A 19164-nucleotide genomic window follows, 5' to 3' on the forward strand; every position below is an offset into this window, starting at 1 on the left:
GCTCTTTATGAACCTCTCAGTGACTGGGTGCCAGAGGAGCTGTGTGTGTTTGGGGGCCACAGGGAAGCAGGGTGGCCTGGCTTGTGGTTGAAGGTTCCACGTGGCTGTGGACACAGGCACCTGGCAGTTGGCTGAGGATAAGTGAGTGCTCCCACCCGCAGTGGCCTTTGCCAGCCGGTGGGGACATCAGTCCTTGCAGAGATTTCTGTCCTGGTAACAACACCCCTACATTTCTAGTCTGCCCACGATGCAGAGCATCCTTCCCTCATCCTGAAGCCTCAGAGTTGAGAAGTCTTCAGGTCTCAGGGTTTGGGGGATGTCATTTGGTCACAGGGTGGTTCTCTGCAGCCAAGGTGGGCAGGTTACGCCTTAGGGTTTGACTCTATTATCAATCTTTTGGGCAGAGGTGAAACTCTTTTCAAGGAGTGAAAGGTGGCTGAGGATAGATGGGAGGAAGGAAAGACGGAAGGGCTGAAGGAGGGAGATTTTCCTTGAGTGTCCACTCTGCTGAGTTGGGCCCTTCACACACATAAGCCAGTTTAACCCTCACTTCAGTCTTGGGCATTGCTGGCTCCATATCTGTTCATGAGAGATAGCAGCTTGGGATGAATTGCCTAAGCCCATAAAGCTAGAAGTTAAGGAACCCGTGTGAGGTTGCAGTCAGCTCTCTACTGCCCCCATCCACTCACATGGCTGTGGTTCCACACTTCAGCTGGGTCTGCAGAAAGCGGGCCCCTCCCTATCCCTCTCTGCTCCGTCCTGACCTTCCGCCCAGGGGTCGGTCCCTGCAGACACTGGAGGTCTCCAAACTGGAGAACTTGCTGTGCCTTCTCCTCAACTGTGGTTTCTCCCCCTTCCCAATCTGCAGGAAAACATATTGTCACCGGCGACTGAACTTTCTGGAATCCAAGTTCAGCCTTCACGAGATGCTAAATGAAATGGCCGAGTTCAAAGAGTTGAAGAGCAACCCTCACCGGGACTTCTATAACGTGAGAAAGGTGCGTTAGCGGGCCGGTGTTCAGAGCCGGTGCCCTAGCCCGTCCGGGCTCGGCCCCCCCCGTGTAGCCTTCCTATGTACAGAGGGAATACTGGCCAGTTGCCTTCCGTGCGGCAGGCCACACCTCAGGTGGTACTTGGTATGACATGGTGGAAACCTTTAGTCCATGTTGTGTATCTGTTGGAACGTGCCCTCCTCCTTGAGAAATAGGGCATGCCCTATTAATTGGTTATAAGAGTGGAGACCAGCCCACTTTTACAGTAGAGAATGTATTCAATTTATCATGGATTGAAAAAAGCTATTAAGACCTCTTTGGACTTGGGAGTTTGTGGCTCTGCTTCCTTCTGGATGGGGCATGTTGAAGGAAGAGCATCCGACGTGCTCCCCTCTCTGGCCTTCCCCTAGAGTGGAGAGCTCAGGGCCCGCAGCCTGCAGGGGCCGCAGTCGGGGCCGACGTGCAGGTTAAGTGATCACGGCCTTCCGCTTTGTCATTTTATTCCGTGTGACTAATATACAGCGAGCATGGGATCAGTGCCAAGCGTGGGGCCTTTGATGCCTAATGAGAGTCACTTCCTGTCCACAAGCAATTCCCAGCCTGTTCCTGTTAGTGTGATAGGTGTGTGACCGGGGTGTCTTTCAGGGAGAGGCCAGGACTGAGCTGACTTTGAGTAAGAGTTTGCCAGGCAGAGGGCAGGACAGGGGGTGGAAGTGATGGCACAGCAGGTAGAGGGAGCTGTGGCTACAAGCAGCAGGAGGGGGAGAGCGGCCTGAGGCAGGAGGGAGCGCGAGGGTGCTGGCACAACTGCAAGGGGTGCAGTGTGGCTGGAGCTCAGGGGTGGGGGCAGAGGCTCGTGGCGGGCTGTGGGGAGTGAGCCTGCAGGTGTGGGTGAGGTTCTGGATCACGCAAGGGCCCACGGGTTTGTCAGGGGCAGCAGGGAGGCGGGTGGGGATGTGGCGGTGCTCTGGGACAGAAGGGTGGGGTAAGGCTATGCCTGGAGGAGGGGTGGCCACATCTGAACTGAGTCACAGCGGGGTTGTCTTCGCCACAGGGGCCTCTGTCCCAGTGCCCACCCCCTCCCTGGGGTCAGCTTTGTTAAGGGAGGGTAGGCCAGAGGAGGTTGTGTCTCCTCTGGGGAGCCCAGCTCAGGCCTCCCTGACCCCCTGCCTGGGAGCACTCAGCAGTACTACATGGAAGGCCTCCTCCAGCGAGGCCCCGAGGTCACCTCTGCTAAGCCGCATCCCGCTTGGATGGGATCAAGAGCCTTCAGAGTGCAAGTTAGGCTTCTGCTCCTGGGCTCTGAGGCTCGTGGAAGAGTCTCGGGGATTTCCAGGCAGAGGTGGAAGGATGTGTGTTAGACACCGCCTCCGTGGCATATTCACCTTCAAGCACCATCTGTTTCTCCCCTGTGACCCTCAGGTGCTCAGACAGCTGGGTGCCTCAGTCATTAGGTCAGCTCCTCTCTGCCCTGCCCGAAGGAACACTGCAACGCCCAGATGGGTGTCCAAGAAAACTCCTTGCCCAGCCCTGCGCAGCCCTGCCCTCTGCCCACGTGCACGCTCTGGGCCTGACTGCTTCCTGCTGCCTGCGCCCGACTGCACTGGCTCTGAGGCTGTCTGCTTCTAAGGCGGGGCCCCAGTGGGTGTTTGTGCTGTCTGGCCACCATGAGGGCGAGGGTCCTAGGGGGCAGGGGGCGAAGGGGCTGCGGTTACATACCAGAGCCCATCCTCGCGTTCCCTGTCAGTCTGGGGGTTCGTGTGCTCTCTGGACAGAGATGGCCTTGAGCCCCGTGCTGTGACACAGTGGGCTGTTCTCTGGCACCACAGCTATCCATAAACACAGGTCCAGGTCAGGCTGTGCCTGCCCCTCCCTGCCTCCTGAGTGCTGGCTGCTTCATCTTACCCTGGAAGCCTGTGCTAGGGGAGGAGAGCTGACTTTCTGAAGTTCAGGATGGGCTGGGAGGTGGCCTCCATACTTCCAAGTGGCTGTCAGTGTCATGGGGGCAGGCCAGGGTCCTGCTCTGAGGCAGGAACTGTGCCTGGCTGTGGGTCATTGTGGGTGGTACTTGTGAAATTACCTGCAGCATCACATCAGGTCATGGGTTATGGCACCATGAGGCCAAACCAGCAGGACTGTGTAACTGAGATGACTGGTTTCCGCTCAGAGCTGATAATGAGGGACTGAGTGTGTTTGCTGCTTGGGAGTTGGGTAAGATTAGGCCTTAACCACTTCGGTCTAAGTGTCATAGCAGGGATAGCAGATAGGTTTCATCTTCTGTGCCAAACTTGACCAACTGGGAGCGGCTACCTGAGGCTACTCCCGAAGCTTAGTGAAGAGTGCTGTAATTGATTACTGATGTTTGCCACGGGTGCGGAAATAGTCAGCGTTGGCTTAGGGGCCAGGTATTGGCCAGCCCTGTTTAGAAACTCTACTGTTTGTTTAGACCCAGATCTTAGATGAAAGCAAGGAATGCTCTTGGATCTTCTGGTGAATTGAAAATGCTGACCTCCAATGACAGGCTCTTTTACTTGTTCCTAAAATAATCACCTTGGTAATTTTGAAGTTTGGATCAGATGCTTCCTGGATTACCCAGTTGTTTTCCTCCCTCATCTAGTGACTCCTGGGCATGAGGACAGGCTGCACCCCCTGCAGTGTGTCATTGGTATGCTAGAGGACAGCAAGAAAGCCCAGAATGTGCTAAGTCATGCTGAGGTAGTTGAGCCCAGCTGTATCCAGATGAGATAACTCCGGCTGACCTTTGCTTGTGTGTCCCACATGAGCCCAGCCCATCCGTGTTGTGCCTGAGCCTATGTACTGCGCTTTGGATGACGTTTTAACTTTTGGTGCTTCCTTTCTCTGATGCCTAGTGGTCTGTCTTTCTGGTAGGAGTGGCAGGATTAAGGGCAGGAAGGGCCCTGATGAGTGAGTGATGTTGGTCAGTGATATGGGCTGGCTGATTAAAAAGCTCACAGAGGTTCAATGGATCGGATGTCTGGTTTGGCATGACTTGGAGATGCCTGGCCAGCTGTGGACAGCATTCTTTGGCCTGAGGTCAGCCGCCTCCTCACCCCAGCCCTGGCAGAGTGCCCAGTCGGCTGCAGCAGGGACTGCAGAGTGTGGGCTGGCAGCTGGCAGCACGCTGGTCAGTGAGGCTGCTGCCACCCTCCTGGGGGAACCTCCCTCAGGCCCCTTGGGCTCATGGAAGGGGGTCAGGATGTTCACTGTGACTTCAGGCCATCCCTCAGCTTAGCCAGGGCTCTGTTTCTTTAGGGCTAGTGGCTGAGGGGAATGCTCTGAGGGTTCCAGCGAGGTCAATGGCAAGAGTGGGATTTTGTGGGGCATTAGGTGGGTCCTCAGGTTTCTATGAGGTTGCGGATATCATCGAAACTATTGGAACCTCCCACACCTGTTTATTGGTCCATTCATCCATCCATTGATTCAACATCATACCAGGCTCTGGGGTAGGCGCTGGAGGCTTAGATGCATCAGACATGGTCCCTGTCCTTGAGGACTGAGCTCCCAGTCTAGTGATGAAGTAGACAGAAAATTATTAGATCAGATTGGAGGACATAAACAGTGACGGGAGTGTCTGTGCTAGAGTCCCAGGTTGGGCAAGGGAAAAAATGATCCGTTGTGCTTGGGGGATCAGGACAGGCTGCCACGTGGAGGAAGTCGTGGGAAATTTCCAGGTGGATGGATCGATGGGGAGGAGGGAAGGCATGCCAGGCTGAGGACACGCGGTGTGGAATAGCATGGCACCTCGGGCACCTGTAAGTGGGGTGTCCTGGCTGGAGCAGAGAGCAGGGTAGTGGCAAGGTGAGACTTAAGGCTTGAAGTAAGCCTTGAATCCCAGGCTAAGGAGCTTGGGCTTTATCTTGAACACTTGGGGGGCACTGATTATTGGTTAACAGGGATAGTGGCTGGATCTGACCTACATTTAAAAAAGATCTCTTGATGCTGTAAGGAGGGGGATTGGGCAGCAAGGCTAGACGGAGGAAGACCAGTTCCAAAGTCTACAGGAGAAATGGGGCGGGAGATCTGGCGTCAGTGCAGGTGCTGAGGCTCTGCGCTCCACACCGAAGCCTGGATGTCCTGGCTCTTGTTGCCGGGGGAGGTGGCCCAGCTCACGTGCTGGGGGCCACTGTGTTACAGGTGGACACGCACATCCACGCGGCTGCCTGCATGAACCAGAAGCACCTGCTGCGCTTCATCAAGCATACGTACCAGACGGAGCCCGACAGGATGGTTGCCGAGAAGTGGGGCCGGAAGATCACCCTGCAGCAGGTGTTCGACAGCCTGCACATGGACCCGTACGACCTCACTGTGGACTCGCTGGATGTCCATGCGGTGAGTGAGCTCGGCCGCAGGGCCTCGTGCAGTCCTGGTGGGGGACTCAGCCCCCTGGAAAGGAGCCAGGATTGGGCTTGGAGAGAGGCTGGCCGTGTAGGCATCTCTTTCTCTTCTAGACGTGGGTGATACGGAACAGGGTTCTTGGCCTTTCCGATCAATAGAAATTGACTGGAGGCTAGACAAGAAATTTAGGCAAGGCTTTATTGGGGACCCTGCTGCAGCAGGGGGGAGCGAGAACAAACAGGTTCCCTTGCTTGCTCGCTCCCTGAGCGGGGGGTAAGCTTGTACCTTATATGGGGTGAGGGTAGGGATGTGTCCAGGGGTCGGGCCGGAGTGGTGGCTTAGATGGTTTCCCCACCCCCTTGGTGGTGTTGAGTGCAGGGGGCATGCGCAGCACCCTGCTTTTGCTTCCAACACCGTTTTTGCTCCAGGCTCTTCAGAAGTGGCAGTTGGTTTTTTTTGGTCTCTTTGTATCTTTTGTCCATAATTTGCCCCAACTGTGCATGCACAGTTATTTTTAGTCCCATATAGTTTCTTTGCATTTTGCTGCTTGAGGAGACGTTTGTCCAGGTGCAAGTACTGTAGCACTGCAGCAAAGAGTCCCAGGTCCCAGCCTGTCTCATGGGGACTGTGAGAGGTAGTTTGTCCTCAGAGAGTAACAGGGCTGGGAGCAGCCCTGGGACAGGGGAAAAGAGTGTGTGACTTGGTCAGATAGGTCCCTGTTCTAATTCCACTTAGGAGTTGTGTGCTCTTAAGCAACTCATTTAAGCTTTTATTTCCTTGCTTATAAAATGGTGACTGCCACGTGCCTTATTGACATTACAAAGTTATTAAAATACTAACTGATGTTGCAGCTGCTATAGAAAACAGTATGGCAGTTCCTCAGAAAGTTAAATATAGAATTACCATATATTCCAGCAATTCCACTCCTAGGTATGTACCCAAAAGAATTGAAAGCAGGGACTAAAACTGTTACTTGCACATTAATGCTTATAGCAGCATTATTCACAGTGGCCAAAAGGTGGAAGCAAACCAAGTGTCCATCAACAGATGAATGGATAAATAAAATGCAGACACACACACTGGAATATTATTCAGTCCTAAAAAGGAATAAAGTACTGATATCTGCTACATCCATGGATGAACCTTGAAAACATTATGATAAGTCAAAGAAACCAGACACAAAAGGACAAATACTGTATGATTCCACTTGTATGAGGCATCTAGAATAGGCAAACTCATAGAGACAGAAAGGAGAATGGTGGTTACCAGGGTCTGGGGGAGCTATTGTTTAGTGGGTACAGAGTTTCAGTTTTACAAGATGAAAAGAGTTATGGGGATGGATGGTGGTGATAGTTGCATGGCAATGTGAATGTATTTTATACCACTGAACTGTATACTTAAAAATGGTTAAGAAGGTAAATTTTGTGTTATGTACATTTCACCACAATAAAAAAATCTTAAACCAGACACTGAATGAGGCAATGTGGAGAAAGTGCCTTATGAAGTCTAAACAGTAACAGGACACACGTTATTACTGATGGCTCAGTATTTTCGGCTCACTCAGCCAGCCCTGCTCCCGGAGGCATGAGGCCCTTGATCCTCCTTTACAGAGGGCCTCGCAAGAGGACCCCAGTGCTGGCTGAGTGAGGATGCATGATCCTGGCCCTGGGACTTTCCAAGCTTTCATGCAAGAACTGACACAGAAGGTATCTTTCAGTGTGGCTCACAGAGGCCACCTTGTAAAGACCTGGAGGGGTCATGTGTATGGTGGCTGCAGAACAGCGTGGTGATCTGGCTGGTGTCTCTTCTCTCCAGGGCCGGCAGACGTTCCACCGCTTTGACAAGTTCAACTCCAAATACAACCCTGTGGGGGCCAGTGAACTCCGAGACCTGTATTTGAAAACTGAAAACTACCTGGGAGGAGAGTACTTTGCTCGGATGGTCAAGGTGAGTGAGCCCTGGACCTCTCCAAGCCCTCCTCGGATTCCTGACAGCATCTGCATTCATGGGGTGGGGGCCCCGCAGGGCCTCCTGTCCTCTTCCCCTTCGTGAATCCCCCGTCCATCCACCATCCAGCTCAGGCGAGGTGCAGGTGCCTGGGTGCCAAGTGCTGTGGCCCTGGCCGCTGACTCCCGAGTGCGCAGGCTGTGCTGTGTGTGGACTGTGCTGACTGCAGGCAAGAGGAGGGGGAGGGTGTCCACCGCTGGCCCAAGTCTCGGCATCCAGGCTTGCTGCTCTGTGTGTTTGCAGCCTGCACTGGGTATAGGTTAGCCCCATTTGGAGATGCTTCTGCTGTCTGGCCTGTCATGTGTGTGACTGTGCAGGTCCAAGGCCTTCTTCCCTAGGAAGGTGGAGTGAGTGCTGACGTGGCAGCAAGGGGATGTAGATCAGGCCTTCTGAGCCCAGGAGCAGGTGGCTGAGGGAGCTGCAGGATCTAGCAGCTGGGGTGCTTTGGGCTGACCTGAGCTCTTCTTGGTGCCAGGAGGTGGCCCAGGAGCTGGAGGAGAGCAAGTACCAGTACTCAGAGCCACGGCTCTCCATCTACGGCTGCAGTCCTGAGGAGTGGCCCAACCTGGCCCGCTGGTTCATCCAGCACAAGGTCTACTCACCCAACATGCGCTGGATCATCCAGGTGCCCCGGATCTAGTAAGTGAGGCAGCTGCTGTCTACCTGTGTCCTCTGGGGTCGCCAGCCTGTCCCACAGGAGCTGCTGAGTCTGTGCTACTGAGAGATAGGGCCTGTTCCAGTGCCAGCCTAGGCCTCTCTGCCCCAGGGATTTTCCTACAGGGCGGGGTGGTTGGCAAAGACGTCCTTGTGACACTTCAACTCTGTTCTTTGAAGAACATACATGTGCAAAGGCCTGGTGGGAACTACTGCCCATCTTCTTGTCACTGCGGTTTGAGGATGGGCTATCCTTTTGGGTGAGGCCCAGGGTCTGAATGACCTGATGGGGGCCTACACTGCTGGCCCTCTCCCTGGATATGACTCAGACCACCACTGTCCTCTCCAGTCTGGCCAATGTGGCCCCTGGATGGGCCTGGGACACGTGGTTTAGGGGAACTGAGCTGAGGTGAGAGAGTTGGATCAGCCTGAATCCCAGCGCCCCACTCCCAGCTTGGCCTCTAGCTGGAGAAAGCTCTCTGATGGGTATGGGTAGGTGTTGAGTGTGCCACCAACGCCTAGTGTTGCAGAACTTGGCGAGGAGGGGAGGATCTGTACTGGAGCCCTACCTCTGACTCTACCCTGGGTGTTTAAATGGGGATCTGTGCTGCCTGAGGGAAGGGACTGGGCGGGGGGCTGGTCTCTGATGGGCCAAGGGGGCTGTTGGGTCCACCTTAATCAGCAAGTCTCCGCTTTCCCCCAGTGACATATTTAGGTCAAAGAAGCTGCTGCCAAGCTTTGGGAAGATGCTGGAGAACATCTTCCTGCCCCTTTTTGAGGCCACCATTAATCCTCAAGATCACCGAGAGCTTCACCTCTTCCTCAGATATGTAAGTGTGGGTGGCGCCCAGGCAATGTGCCCAGTGAGGGAGGGAGGAGAGGATTCCGTGGGGTTGGGTCACCCTTCCCTTCTAGGATCCTGTCAGTGGTGTGCCCCAGGCATGAGGTGGCCAGCCCAAGAAGCTGAATTTCTAGAATAATGAGCTTGCTCCTCTGGGGCGGCCCTGCGGGCATGGGTGGGGTGCTGGGAAGGCAGCCGTGAGGCAGAAAGACTGAGGAGTTAGTTCCTGACCAGGTGGGGCTGGAAGGACTGGCCTCTGTCCCAGCAGTAGCCTCAGGTCGTTACAAATGCAGACATTTCAGGCTCCTGCTTTTGCTTAGAAACCAATGGTCCTCCCACCTTGTTTGGTTAAGTACACAAGCCCCACAAAATATATTTATCTGGTTAGTTGTGGGAGAGGATGAGAAGGGTGGAAGAGAGACTTAACCAGAAAGGGCAACGGTGGGGCAGGAGCTGGTCCCGCCCCCTGGGTGCCCAGAATAGAGTTGGCTGCAGACGGTGAGAAGCAAGTTCAGTGCCTGGTAGAGTTTATGGGGATGGTTTCCGACAGTGAGGGAGGTGGGGAAGATACCAGAGGGCTGGGGGTGGGGGAGGGAGGGGTGACTGAGTGAGTGTGAGTGTGTGAGTGTGAGTGTATGTGTGTGTGTGTGAGTGTGTGTGTGTGTGTAGTAGGGGTTGGGGGAGTTGGGGGGTTGCCAGGAAAGTTTGAAGGGGCTGAGGGACGGCACTGAGTTTATGTCTTAGACAAACACCATGCAGGCTGTTGTGTGAAGAAAGGCCTGGAACAGAAGGAGCTGGAGGTGGGGGGCAGGGGGCAAGGTGAGAGTCAGGGGGCCTGCTGCAGCAGTGGAGACGTGCGGGGGGCTTGAACCAGCAGTCACAGCTCACACTGATAATTCGCTCCCTGCTCCGGTGATCCACGCCATGACATGATCTTGCTTCAGCCTCACGATTGCCCCACTTTACCTCATTTTGTAGGTGTTAATAGTAAGCAGCATGATTATGTGTTGCTGTGTGTTAGACACTGTGGATTATCTCACTTAATCCTCACAACAGTCCTGTGAAGCTACTAGCTCTGATTTACACATGAGGAAATGAAAACTGAGAGATCAGAGCTAAAAAGGGGCAGAAGTGGAATTCGTACCCAGGGCCCTGGCCCAGGTGTTGTCATCCCCACATTAAGGAAAGGGAGGCGTATACAGACGGTGGGCGGGGCCCCTGGGCAGCGCGGTGGGCACGGGTGGAGAATGGATGGGGCCTGGGCACACCCTGAAGGTGAGCAAGGGGAAAGAGTCAAGGGGGGCCTCCCGGCGCCTGACTTTGCTGGGGAGCAGACGGTGTGCCTTTCAGAGGACACTGCCAACTATGGGGGCACAGCAGGCTTGGGGAGAAGGAGTTGGGGTTTGGACATGTTTTGTGCTTGAGGCTATGGGAGGCCCAGTTTGGGGCCCTGCATTAGCAGAGCCCAGGAGAGGGGCTGACATTGCCCCCCGTGCTGGGCCCCCAGAGTTCAGGTGCAGCATGGAGCTAGTGAGCGCAGAGCAGAGCGGAACTCGCGGTCCGCCCCGGCACCCAGACCTGTCCAGGCCGTGCTGAGAGCTGCAGTGGGACCCTGTCATTTCCTTTGACACATAATGACTGTGACAGGGAAGATTCTGCCAAGACCCTGGTGGTCCCTTGCTCCTCTGGGCCCCTACTGCCATTTCGGAACAGGCAGACTCAGCCGGTCCTTCAGGGGCCCCTTCCCAAAGCACAGCTGTGGCTGAGTGACAGGAGCAAAACTGCCCTGCATGCTGGCTGAGAGCTGGGTCCTCGCAGGTACATCCTCTGTCAGGGCCTGACCTCTGGGAGCAGGTGACGGGAAGCCTGTGACTTGGGTGGGGCCCTGGAGGCGTAGTGTGGGCCCCAGCTGAGGTGTAAGTGCAGTGGGAGGATGGGCATCTCCTGAGCTGCTCTGACCCTGCTCGAGGGGCAGTCCCCAAGAGCCATGGCTCAGCCTGCCAAGGGGCCCTCTTGGATGGCGCACGCCTTGGCCTGTTTGAGAGGCATCCCAGCTGGCCACACCTGGGACATCATGGCCACTCTAGGGCATCCTCCACCTACAGCCCCAAACAGTGCAGACCCTGAGCCCATTTAGGCTCAGAGCTGGTCGTCTCACGTGGGAAAGCTCCTTAACTGGCCCTGCTTTGCTGTCAGCCAAGCCCTCCCTCACAGGGTCACTTGAGTATTAAGTTAGCTGATGTGTGGTAGGTGCTTCAAGCAGGGCCTGACATATAGTAGGTGCAGGGGAAATGCCTGTCCCCTTCCCCCTCACAGCTGTTGTCACTGCTGCTGATGGCACAGCCGAAGGATGGGAGGTGAGTATAGCTGCCTCACCGTTCACCTGGCCTGGCCTGGCCTGAGTTTCCCTTCACTGTTGCCACCACACAGGGGCTTGGCGCTCTCCAGACTGACTTCCGGGGTACCTCTGGAAGCCCCGGAGGGACAGACTGGGGCACTGCACCCACTCCCTATCCCTGGGAAGAATGTGGCTCAGGCAGGCCACGGGGTCCCCAGCTGAGGTTTCACACCTGAGAGGCCTGGGTTCCAACGCCTTTAGCAGGCTCACTTCAGCTGCACATATACCAAGGCCTTTGGCAGCTCGTCTGCCCTGGCTTGATGCAGGACCCCTCCTCCTGCCCAGGTGACGGGGTTTGACAGCGTGGATGATGAGTCCAAGCACAGCGATCACATGTTCTCAGACAAGAGCCCCAGCCCGGATGTCTGGACCAGCGAGCAGAACCCGCCCTACAGCTACTACCTGTACTACATGTATGCCAACATCATGGTGCTCAACAACCTCCGCAGGTGGGTGAGCTGGCCCCTGTGCACACCTCAAACCAGGGGGTGCTCCTGAGCCCACCTCACAGGGCACGTACCCACAGGGCTACACACACATGCAGGCATGCCTGCTGCAACAGACACGATCACACATACAAGGCAGCCAGACCCCATGCCTGGACACACGTCCATACACACACACACCAACACCTACATGTGTGCATGTCTGTCCCTGATATGATAGAGACACAGGACCTGCTGACACACGTTCACTAACCTCCACACCAATGGTGTTCACACGTGCGTCTATCCATTCAGCGAATCACAGCACCTGCCATGTGAAGGCACCGTCCTGGGCACGGGACACATAATAGGGAACAAAACAGATTGCATCCACGCGCTCATGGAGCTTCCATCCGGTGGTCTCACGCCCAGGCTCCCCACAGCGCACACACGGAGGTGAGGCCCACGAGGCAGGACGCTGAGCCGGTCCCTCCCCACACGTCTAGCGTCCTCCCACCCCTGCTGGGCCACGGGGCCTCAGAGCTCAGCCTCAGCCAGCGTCAGTTTGGAGGTGTGGAAGTTTTGAGTGGGACCATGATTGAAAGGAGACGGCCAGGGTTGGGGTCCTGGGCTGAGCTCTCCGAGGCAGGGGCTCTAGTTCTAACTCTGCTGTTGCCCTGCACAGTGGCTTCTGACATCTGACGCCATCTGGGTTTACCCCCTTTTTATAACAAAGAGGCTGGACTCCACAGTTTCTCATGGGCTTTCCTGCTCTGAAGGTCTATGAATCTGGGCTACCAGGCCCCGGGGAAGGGGAGGAGAGGATGGAGGGCTAGGCCCTCTCTGTTCCCAGAGATGATGTCTCTTGGTTCTGAGGAGCTCTGGGCCTGGGCCTCAGCACCTGGGGAGAGGTTTCCAGGGTGCCCTGCCTCAGCTGTGCGGACCCTGCCATGGGGGACTGTCTCCCCTGGAGTGGGCCCTGAGCTAGCAGTGCAGGCCCATGGGGCCCGGGGCAGGTGGACCAGGGGTTCTTTCTCACCACAAACCTCACATCTGCAGGGAACGGGGCCTGAGCACGTTCCTGTTCCGGCCTCACTGCGGGGAGTCTGGCTCCATCACTCACCTGGTGTCTGCTTTCCTGACTGCCGACAACATTTCCCACGGGCTGCTCCTCAAGAAGGTAACCGGGCCCCTGACAGATGGCTGCCCTGCAGTGACAGTCCCGCCCGGGGCTGCCCTGGGGAGGAGTGGGACCACCTGGGCTCCTGCCTGCGCCCTGGGAGGCTCTGGCCAGCGATGCAGGAAGGCCGGGCCTTTTTCTGGGCTGTGCCGTCTGTAGTCTCTTGGCTTCATATTTAATTATGAAAAAGTATAGCCAAATACATCACAGTTTAGATTTTCAAAAAAATGGAGAAATGGAAAAAAATCCTTACTGCTATTACTTTAATAGAAACAGCATTATTAGCTTTTTAGTATTTCCAATTCCCATCTTTTTCCAGAACATATTTCTAATATGCTTATTATCATAAAGAACACAGAGTTTTGGTTCCTTCTTCGTCCCTTAACTTTTCATCACAAGCGTTTTTCTGCGCTGCTCATTCTAAAGGCTGCTGAAAGGACGGCGGCCACTCGGTTGGGCTGTGACTGATTCAGCCAGGCTCCAGCTGTTGCACAGAATCCACCCAATTTTTTGCTCGTGTAAATCATGCTGCCATGAACTCTATGCATTGTCTTCTCCGTATTTTGACTCACTTCCATAGGAAGGATATTAGTTCAAACTCCTCTCCTTCCCTGGTCCTGGGGAGGTCGAACCGTGTTTCACGTTTCTGTGTGGGGCGGGTGCTACATCAGAGAACCACTCTCGCCCGGTCAGGTCCACCCCTTCCCACCTCCGAGGAGCTGCAGTGTTTACAGTCTCAACCTGAATGTTTGTGGTCAGAGCGCAAAGCAACAAAAGTGGGGCATCTCCAGGACTGACCTATTGGGGTCAGCTCCTGGGGGAGGGCAGCTGAGGACGTAGCTTGGGGTCAGCCCGGGGCCTTGCAGGTGCCCTTCCTGCCCTGAGCTGTGCCTCCAGTCTGGAGCCAAGAGGGAGTGCTTAGTGGGCAGGAGAGCAGTCCCAGGGAGGGATGGGCCCTGATGCAGTAGTGAGGTAAATGTGGAGGGTGGGCCTGGGGGTCCTGGTGTTGTGGAGCTCGGGGTGACTGGGGGCTCCCGCAGACACTGCCCGGACCCCTGGTTTCCCCTGGTGAATGCTTCCCCCATCCCTCCCTCCCCTCGCTGGCTCGTTTCCTGAGTTTGGTGGTTCTTTTGCAGAGTCCGGTGTTGCAGTATCTCTACTACCTTGCTCAGATCCCCATTGCCATGTCTCCTCTTAGCAACAACAGTCTGTTCCTCGAATATTCCAAAAACCCTCTGAGGGAATTCCTGCATAAGGGACTGCATGTTTCTCTCTCCACCGATGACCCCATGCAGTTCCACTACACGAAGGTGAGGACTTTAGGGGAAGATGAGGACTGTAGGTCCTCCCGCTGCCAGCACCTGAGCACATGGCTCAGCTCTGCCTTCGGGGTGGCATTGGTGGCCCACTGAAGACAAGAGGTGACTTTCTGGTGAGGGAAGTGCTCCTTCCAGGAGCACTCGGGCTTCTTGAATCTTTGAGGATTTTTCTTTGCCTTTCATTTTCCGTCTTTGATATTCACTAGCTCTGTGATGTTGGTAGAGCTACTTACTTGACCTCTCTGTATTTTATCCCTCTTCATGTGTAAAATAGGGATAAGATTGTCCCTATGTCCACCTCTACCTTATTGTAAGGATTCATTAAGATAATGAATCAGTGTCTAATATAGTGTCTGCGTACAGCATGTATTAAAGATGTTAGCTACCGTTTTTGTTACCACTATTATTACTAGCACACTGTGGATCTCTGGGAAACTGAAGAGGAAGGGAAAGGCGATGCCATGCATGGGGACCAGTCACTAGTGTACCAGCACGTTTGGGTGGTACTGATAAGACCAGCCACGGATTAGTAAAAATAGAGGTGCCTGGGTCTTCTAGGACAGGCTCCAAGCTCCAAGCTTCTGGTCTCAGGACCCCTTTATATTCTGAAGAACTGAGGCCCTCAGAGAGCTGTGGATGACATGCCTTGTATCTAGTGATACTTAACTGTGTGAAATTGAAAAATATTAACTCATGTAAAATAACACTAATAAATCATTAAATGTTAACAAAATTAGCAACTTTTATGAGAAATAACCATATTTCTGCAAACTACAATAACAAAATACTGAGAATGGCGAGAATGGCATTTTGAAAACCTCTTTAATGTCTAGTTTAATAGAGGACAGCTGGATTCTCATCTCTGCTTCTGCAGTCAATCTGCTGTGATAAATTACTTTTATCAAAGTGTATGAAGAAAATCTTGCCTCACAAAATGCATAGTTGGAAAAGGGAGGACCTTCCAGAGGCCTTGGGGGGACCCTCAGTAATGCTGGGACCATGTTTTCAGAACCACTGCTCTACAATACAGAGGCAATGATGTGGCAAAGAGGTGATGGAAGGGCTTGTGATAAATGTCAGACATTTCACATCCCAGAGGACAAAGCGTAAGCACAGCTCAAACCCAAATGCTTCTGAGCTTTCTGGGCTAACACTATCTCACTACTGATCCTTGATCACTTCTCATTCCTATTTAATGTTCCATCTCTGTTCTTTACTCAGATTAACTTTTATTTTGGACGATCTTAAGAAAATGTGTTAAATACAAAGCAAGGCTATAGACTGGGTACTAATAGTGTGCACGACAGGGAGACAGGCACAGGAGAGCAGGCTGGCATCCCCCGTCATGGGCGCAGGGCTTGGAACATGTGTTGGTCAACAGATAAATCTGTAGGTGTTCTTTGATATATCTGTCTTTGGTAACCTGAGCTTTCACACAAAGAAGATCTCTGGAGTTTGTAATTTAAGGGTGGGGGGATGTTGTTTGATTATTCAGGTGCCAGTCCTTAAAGAAAAATGAAATCTGCAGTGTCAGTCTGGTGTTTCTAGCTTGGGAAATATGTGAAGCATTGAAATGGATAGTCTCCCATCTAACACATTTACTTTGGGGGAATCTAGGAAGCACTTATGGAAGAATACGCAATTGCGGCTCAAGTGTGGAAGCTGAGTACGTGTGACCTGTGTGAGATCGCCAGGAACAGCGTGCTGCAGAGCGGCCTCTCGCATCAGGTACGCCGTGTGACGGCACCACCCCGTCCCTCCTGTCCTTTCAACACACATGTACATCGGATGCCTGCTGTGTGCCAGGCACATTCTTGGCCCTGGGACTGGGGATGAACAGAACAAGCAGGGTCTCTGTCACACTGAAAACTCATATTCTAGGGGAGAATGCTGTGGAGACTCCTGAATTTTCATGGCTGCTCTGTCACCTTTTTCAGACCTCTGCTCAAATGTCACCTTCTCAGAGAGGCCTTCCCTGATTACCCATTCTACAATAGCCACACACTTGCCCTCATTCTCCATCATAACATTTATTACTATATGACATTGCTATATGTAGTCATGTGTTTTTCTGTCTTGCCTTCTAGAATGTAAGTTCAGCATTATATCCCTGGGGCCTAGAATAGACCCTGGCACATAGTGGGCACTCAATACTTCTTGAATAGATGAATAGTACCTAGATTGAATAGAAAACTCTAGGGATGGGACCCAGACATCAGTAATTAAAAAAAATTTTTTTATAGCTCCCTAGGTGATTCTGACATGGGGCCAGGGTTGAGAACCATTGCTCCAGATGGTGTCTTAGGTCCCTGGGTACCTCCGCTGGGTGGTGTCACTGGTACAGGGAGAGGGCTGCATCTTGCTGCTCTTGTTGGATGCTGAGGCAGACAAGAGTTAAGGCTCAAGATTCATTTTGTGGGGACTTGATTCCTTGGACTGGCTGTCCCCAGACACACCTGTGTGCTCTTGTCAGCTCTTGGGAGAGCCTTGCTAGAGTCTTCACGCCTTCACCTTGCTAGAGTCTTCACGCCTTCACCTTGCCTTCTTCATTGCCAGCAGCTCTTGTAGTTCTTGCCTTTCTGATCAAGGAAAGCACAGTTGGGAATGAATGTGGTTGTCAGGGTGACAACCTCGAGGAGAGGGAGGCCAGGAGGAATTTTGTAAGAGCTCTGTGGGGAAAGATGTCTTGATGGAGGACCTGCTTTGGAGGACTAGCCTGATTTGGTGTGGTTAATGTCAGAGCTGCCATGTGGATATAGAAAGTGATTCTAAGGTATATTGTTTCATTTGTATTTCTCTTGGTCCACAGGAAAAGCAAAAATTTCTGGGACAAAATTATTATAAAGAGGGACCTGAAGGAAATGATATTCGAAAGACAAATGTTGCTCAGATCCGGATGGCGTTCCGATATGAGACCTTATGCAATGAGCTCAGCTTCCTGTCTGACGCCATGAAATCAGAAGAGATCACAGCCTTGACCAAGTAGTCGAGTACTGGACATGCATTTTAACTTTCTGGTTTAATTTCAAATCTGCTGTGATTAACAGTGTTCAAGATACCAAACTATCCTCCACGGAGAGGATACCTGTGAAGAACTTTCAAACTAGTGATTTTTGGTTGCACTGTTCACTTTAAGGTCTAACATGCCCACTTCTGTTAACAGTTTTGAGTAATAGATGGTGAATCCTCCTTGGGGATCTGGGAGCTGGACACTTGTCTGTACTCATTCCTAATTTTCCAAATGTTTCTCTTGAAAGTGCTAATGCTTTTGCATTGTTGGGGCCAGGATCTTACATGGTCCAATGCCCACTGACATATGAGGGCTGTGTGGTTTTCTGCCACGGTAGAAAGGCCCTGCAGACTAGTTGGTGTTTGTTTATTTCAGCCTCTGATGGGCTGGCTGCCTTAGAATCTATTTCAAAGCTCCCTTTCATAAAGGAGCTACTTCGAGAGAATTAGAAAACTTCCTTTGTTGCTTTTTTTTTTTTTTAATGAGTTTTTAAAACTTTTATTTAGCCTTCCTCCCTTTCTATTCAGGAAACCAAATATTCACATCACAACCATCACTCCTATTTTGGGTCTTGGTTTCCTCATCTGAAAGGTGAGAGTTTGTACTAGATGAGTGGTTTTCAAGTGGTGTTCTGTGAGTTCCCCTCCTGGACCACTTCAAGGCAGGGGTGGGCAGGGGGGAGTGAGGTTCTGGAGTGCTGCTTTTACTTCTTCAAGGCGACTCTGCTTTCATCAGTTTTACATTGGGACTTCTGTGTATTTACATTTGAACTAAGGACTTTGAAAAGCACAGGACTAGATGACCTCTGTTCCTTTTGGCTTTAATAGTCTATGATTGTAGCCCAATTATCATTTTACTTATGAAGAGTTAGGGCCACAGAAGTAAAGCTTGCTTAAGGTCACACAGCTCTAATAAGTAATAGGACTGGAACTAGGTTTCCCTAATCCTAATCCAGTCCTTTCCCCACTATTCCATCAGACGTCACAAATTTAGATTTTTTTTGTCACTGTAACCTGGTGCATTTTTTTTTCCCCCCAAGGTGAAATCTCACCTTTACCTAATATGCAGACTTCTTCAGAAGATATAAGTGGTCCCTGGGGCCAGGTAGAAAGCATTTTTAAAGACTAGTCTGAATTTAAGCTTTACCAATGTATTCTTCATCTGTGTTACTAGTGCCTGGTACATAGTAGGTGCTCAATAAATGTATATTAAATAAATGAATGAATTTCCTCTTTTGGCAACTTTTTAAGGATGTGTGCTTCTGGTACTCACCAAGCTGCTCAAGGACCTTCCTGTCTATCTCTGTGGGCAAATGCAGACTACAGGAAGCCCTTCTGAATTATTACAGAGTTAGAAGAACCCTATTTTTGCCTGTGAAAATGCTTACTGACTTTAGATTGTCTTGTCCTGTTACTTTATAATGCTTATCACCTCCACTGGTCAACTTAGTACAGAACAATAAATGTAGTCTTTTTACTAGGCAGACATGTGCTATCTTACAGCTAATCATGAAATTGAATGAAAACTGAGTATTTGTGTTAGGCATTCACTATTTTTTGAAAAGCCATTTGTATACTTTTGCCCTAACATAGCAAGTATTGTACAGTTTTTCATTGTCATTTTATCTGTATCAAGTATTTGTTTTTATTATTAAATAAAGTCTGTTAGGACTGTGGCTCAATAGTTTTAAACTATTTAGGGCATATCTTTAAGTTTCTAAGAAAGATGGGCATCATGAAAAGCTATCAATAATAACTACTAATTTATCTTTTTACTAAGGTTCAGATATGGATGACATTCACTAGGAAAACTCAGAAATTTTGAACTGAAGCTTGCAAAGTAAGCTTTACAAAGCAAAACCCAGAAGGTAAAACTTTGCTTTTTTTCTCTAACTTCTGCTGTAACAGTTCATGCCAAAGTCTCACATGGTCATTTCCTTTTCCTTGGATATAACTTCAGTCTGTTCAGCCAACACCTGTTGG

At 51.9% G+C, this 19164-nt stretch overlaps 1 protein-coding gene across 4 annotated transcripts in view; it reads left to right on the top strand.

Annotated features, from left to right (window-relative positions):
• Positions 1-18737, top strand: part of AMPD3 (adenosine monophosphate deaminase 3) — a 137476-nt gene extending 118739 nt beyond the window's left edge. For all 4 annotated transcript variants that reach the window (XM_061201450.1, XM_061201449.1, XM_061201447.1 and 1 more), the window contains exons 6-15: positions 869-998; positions 5148-5342; positions 7164-7295; positions 7831-7994; positions 8713-8839; positions 11534-11697; positions 12733-12853; positions 13990-14163; positions 15790-15900; positions 16982-18737. In XM_061201450.1, coding sequence (XP_061057433.1) covers positions 869-998; positions 5148-5342; positions 7164-7295; positions 7831-7994; positions 8713-8839; positions 11534-11697; positions 12733-12853; positions 13990-14163; positions 15790-15900; positions 16982-17158 — 1495 coding nt within the window. In that variant the 3' untranslated portion in view covers positions 17159-18737. The remainder of the gene's footprint in view (positions 1-868; positions 999-5147; positions 5343-7163; positions 7296-7830; positions 7995-8712; positions 8840-11533; positions 11698-12732; positions 12854-13989; positions 14164-15789; positions 15901-16981) is intronic.
• The last annotated feature ends 427 nt before the right edge of the window (positions 18738-19164 follow it).

This window comes from Eubalaena glacialis, chromosome 10 (genome assembly GCF_028564815.1).
Source record: "Eubalaena glacialis isolate mEubGla1 chromosome 10, mEubGla1.1.hap2.+ XY, whole genome shotgun sequence".
In the NCBI taxonomy this organism is placed as follows: Eukaryota; Metazoa; Chordata; class Mammalia; order Artiodactyla; family Balaenidae; genus Eubalaena; species Eubalaena glacialis.